The sequence below is a fragment of the Mastomys coucha genome, unplaced genomic scaffold, assembly GCF_008632895.1.
Source record: "Mastomys coucha isolate ucsf_1 unplaced genomic scaffold, UCSF_Mcou_1 pScaffold21, whole genome shotgun sequence".
In the NCBI taxonomy this organism is placed as follows: domain Eukaryota; kingdom Metazoa; phylum Chordata; class Mammalia; order Rodentia; family Muridae; genus Mastomys; species Mastomys coucha.
The window spans coordinates 171,674,686-171,679,292 of NW_022196904.1; the positions used below are offsets into that span (position 1 = coordinate 171,674,686).

At 49.9% G+C, this 4,607-nt stretch overlaps 1 protein-coding gene across 3 annotated transcripts in view; it reads right to left on the bottom strand.

The window, feature by feature from the left end:
• Aldh18a1 (aldehyde dehydrogenase 18 family member A1) overlaps positions 1–4,607 on the bottom strand; it is a 37,556-nt gene that overhangs the window by 4,755 nt on the left and 28,194 nt on the right. For all 3 annotated transcript variants that reach the window (XM_031390280.1, XM_031390281.1, XM_031390279.1), the window contains 3 exons: positions 3,566–3,761; positions 3,336–3,457; positions 243–429 (listed from right to left, as the gene is read on the bottom strand). In XM_031390280.1, coding sequence (XP_031246140.1) covers positions 243–429; positions 3,336–3,457; positions 3,566–3,761 — 505 coding nt within the window. The remainder of the gene's footprint in view (positions 1–242; positions 430–3,335; positions 3,458–3,565; positions 3,762–4,607) is intronic.

A 4,607-nucleotide genomic window follows, 5' to 3' on the forward strand; every position in this document is an offset into this window, starting at 1 on the left:
GGGGGGGGGAGCCTGAAGGTGGTGCCAATCACCCCTGCCATGCCGATGGGGGCCACTGGGATGGACCCACAGATAGATCAGAGGCCACTCAGCAAGCCAGCAGCTGTTTCCCATGTCAGGATTGTCACTGTCAGTCTGAAGTGGACTTTCCTGCAGGGCCAGAGGGGCTGAGAGCAGCAGCACCAACTGCAGGACAGAGCAAAGAAACCTGGCGCCACATGCCTGAATCCCTGCAAACTGACCGTTCTCAGTGACGATGACATCTGTGTGAGAGCTGCCGTACTTATGGATGTGATCAATGGCTTCCTGGACGCTGTCCACCACTTCGATGCACACTTCCAGGTCCCCATACTCTGTCCGGAGTGACTTCACTTCTGAGGGGCTGAAGGTGAGGTAGGAGGCAAACTTGGGGCCTGCGTGAATTTTTACCTGTCAGAGAGGAAAGCCAATACAAAAACCGCAGGAATGAGACAGAAGTAGGAACTGGCAGCTGGGCCTGAATGACCAGCCTGCGCTGGGTTATGCAGCAAGGCCCTGGTGAGCGGCAGGCAGGCTGCTTGTGGGCCTGGAGGGTGACTTAGCCCTCCTCACACCAGGATGGTCTGGGGGGGATAGGCCAGGGCTTGCTGGCCACTTTTCCAGCAACAGGCTTGGTGCTTGAGCAAGCTGGGGCAGGACTGAAAGGAAAGGCCTTTGAAGGCTGAATGTCTGAGGCACACAAGCCCCTGGCTTCTGGCTTTTTACTAAAGGAACTTTTTTTTTTAAAGAATTATTTATTTTATGTATATGAGTACACTGTAGCTGTCTTCAGACACACCAGTAGAGGGAATCAGATTCCATTACAGATGGAATTACATTGTGAGCCATCATGTGGTTGCTGGGATTGAACTCAGGACCTCTGGAAGAGCAGTCAGTGCTCTTAACCACTGAGCCATCTCTCCAGTACCCCTAAAGGAACATTTGACCAAAAACTCTCATTCTCTCTAAGAGGAACCTGCGCTTGTTCCATGAGAAGGCTGCATAGATGTATCTTGTTTTTTTAAAGATTTACTTATTTATTATTATATGTAAGTACACTGTAGCTGTCTTCAGACACACCAGAAGAGGGCGTCAGATCTAATTACAGATGGTTGTGAGCCACCATGTGGTTGCTGGGATTTGAACTTAGGACCTTCGGAAAAGCAGTCAGTGCTCTTAACCACTGAGCCATCTCTCCAGCCCCCATAGATGTATCTTTATTTACTACATCCCAGGGAAGTCCTGGCTTGGTGCTCAGGGCTAAGTGCTTCCAACTAGTTTCCTGTATGATTTTGGCCTGCTGTGCCAGCTCATGCCCTCAAACTGATCCTGTTCCTGGTTACAGCAATGTAAGGACCCTGGGCTGGCCCGTGAGGGACTTGCCCAATTCCACATGGTCCAGTTCCACACAGGCCTTGTTCTCTGAGACTGCACGGGTTCAGGCCTTGATTCCTTCAGGTCTTGGCTCCAGCTACGACAAGCTCTCTGTCTTGCCTGGTAGTTTGAGGGCCTGATGTGACATTGTTGGGCACTCCACTTTTTCCAGGATCGGGGAACCCAATGTGTGATCAGACCACCCTGAGGACTTAGTTCCTCCACACGAAGGTGCTGCATGCAGTACGCACATCGCCTCACCTTGGTTTGAAGCCTGTCAAGGCATTCGTCATTCTGACACTGGGGATGCCAAGGGTGAGGGGGGCTCAGTTCAAGCCAAGGACACCTTTCCTCCTGTGCAGTGCAGCTGACTGTGATTTTTGGCATCTACAGGGGTAGCCAACAGTCAAGCAGGATACTAGTTTACCCACCTGAGCATGGACGGTTGTGTGTTACGGCTCTCTTATTATTCTGTGGGGGTGCACGTTCACTTTCAGGTGCTGGGTAGTTCTGACTGCTAACCTGACTGGGGATTAGTGAAGCACACCTCTGCATGTTATCAAGCACCACGTCAAGTAAGTGTGTCTGTTTCCAAAGAGACACTTAGAACCCGAGGGCTCTGGCTTAACGGATGGACCAATCCCTTGGTGGCTCTGTGGTAGGATGGCTTATCGGGAGGGGGTGAAAGGTAGAAGATGAGGAAGGAGACTACTGGAGAGATGTCCTGGAAGACTATATTTCCCCTTTCTCTGCTTTCCGGCTACCATGAGGTGAGCTGCTCCCCACGTGGGGGAACGAACCCTCTGACACAGTAAACCAAATTAAGGAGTTAGGTACAGGGGAACTACAGGGAGCAGCTGCTTTGTTGGTTCTCGGGTTCCCGAGCTGCAGCCTTGAGGAGTTGCTGGGCTCCATGAGGGAGTCACATTTCCACTGGCAGCCTCTACTGTGCATTTCAGACTAGACGGACCCAGTTCTATGCTCACACACAGAGGTTCTAGGGGTTTTCTGTTCTTCTGAGTGGATTTGCATGGTCCTCCCTGTAGTCGTGTTTCTTTTAAGTTGCTTTTCTTGGGTGTTTTGTTTGGCTATAATGCCACAGAAACCTAACACAGTTTTTCACTGGGGCCCTACTGTATTGATAAGCATCTTTCCCTTCTGGCAAAAGGACACCACCTCAGGGTCGCAGCAAATGGGGCCAGCAGGCTCACACCTGCAATCAAAGCTGGAAATGCACCTGTGCAGGACCATTTGGCCATGACACCGTCTAGCAGTCTGCACCTGTGAATTTAGCACAGGATAAACTTGCCTGCACCCCAAATTACTGAATATGTTTGCATATAACCTCGATAGCAGGTTATGAACAAAACCCAAAAGAAAGCTATTCAAACTGCTCCCCCTGAATGCCACTCATTAAGTGCCTTTATATGGGCAACTGAAGACATTTTGGAGGAAAGGCGTGGATGCGTATAAATTTTACTCTTGAAAAGGCTTCTGAGGCTAGAGGAATGGCTCAGCAGATAAGAGCACTGGCTGCTCTTCCAGAGGTCCTGAGTTCAATTCCCAGTGACCACATGGTGGCTCACAACCATCTGTAATGGGATTTCATGCCCTCTTCTGGTGTGTCTGAAGAGAGCGACAGTGTACTCATATAAATAAATAAATCTAAAACAAAAAAAGATCCCATTCTGTAGAGTGCTAGGTGGCCTGCTACCTTTGAACCCTTGCAGTGTGGGAATGAGCTGTGCCGTGTAATACACGCACCCACGGGCATCTGTGTATCAGTTCCATCCACCCACCGACCGCAGAGGGCAGGGGTTGTTATATCTTATTCGCCTCTGTACTCAGCCCAGCTCTGCACGCACAGTGCAAGTGTAACACACTGTTCCCTAAAGTGCCTGGAAGCTGCTCCTGGTCTGATCTTCCCCGAGGGTCTACCATACCTGTTCTACTCTGAGCATGTCAATGATCTGGTCAAACAAGGGTGTTCTCAGCAGATCTCGGTGGATGAGCAAAGTCTCCAGAGCATTACAGGCAGCTGGATATTCACATTTGGAGTCTCTGACTGAAGGGAAGAGGAGCAGAGAGTGAGTGAGTCCTGTGTGCATGATCCACGGGCTTAGGAGTCACCAAGAGTTTCCCCTGACTCCCCAGGAGTCCCCGGTCAGCTCACCGAGTCGGGTGACCTTGTCCACACTGGCTTCGGAATCCACGTACATGTGGCAGATCCCTTCGCTGTGGCCCATCACTGGGATCCCCTTGGCAGCTTTCTGGATGTCTCGGACCAGCTGGGAGGAGCCTCGAGGAATGATCAGATCTATTATTTTGTCAAGGCGGCAGAGATCCTCAACTTCTTCTCTGGTATTTACCTGCAGAGGGAGAGGATCAAAGGGGAAGATGGCGTCTTCTGGTCAGACTGCAGAGACAGGACTGCAGGTCTCACTCGGCGCCATGCTCAGACGGAGACGTGACCAATCCCTGGAGAGAGCTTAGTCACAGAAGGGAGGGCAGTGCGACAGCTAACCACACAGGGCAGCTTAGGGGGTACTGAGTGCTGTGGTGAATGACAGGCAGGCACAGATGATGCCATGCTACGGGGTCACCAAAAGAAGTGGCCGCTGGAGGGCATGATGGGCCTATTTCCCTGAGACTTCCACTGACAAGCTCCATCCTGGGATGCAGACAAGACCAATCACAAATGCCTCTCTTGAGTCACAGAGATAGCAAGCATTTTTTCTTTTTTAGATTTGTCAGTATCTTTCAACTAGTCATATTACAACAGCTACATAAATGTACACGTGCCAAAATGTTCATAGCTGCTTTATTTCATGAAGCCAATACCCGGGACCAGTCCAAATCCCCATGAACAAAGAAAAGATGAACAGCAGTATACGGCTATAAATGAACTACTACTTGGTAATGATAAAGGAGAAAGAAGGTCGGGATGTAAAGACACAGATGAATAGCACCAAGATAAAAATAAACAAAAGTCAAAGAATGGGAAAGTGCATTTCTGGATGACTCTGGATGACTCTATCAAAGTCCAGGGACAGACAAAAGTAAATGAATGTGGTGCAAGTCAAAGAGGGTGGGAAGGGCAGGATGGGCCCTGTGGCATGCTGGGGACATGTGTTTAGTGGCTATGCAAATCTACACAGACACAGTTATAGAGCAGTCTACCTGCAATCTGCATGTACCACTGTAAGTATAGTATA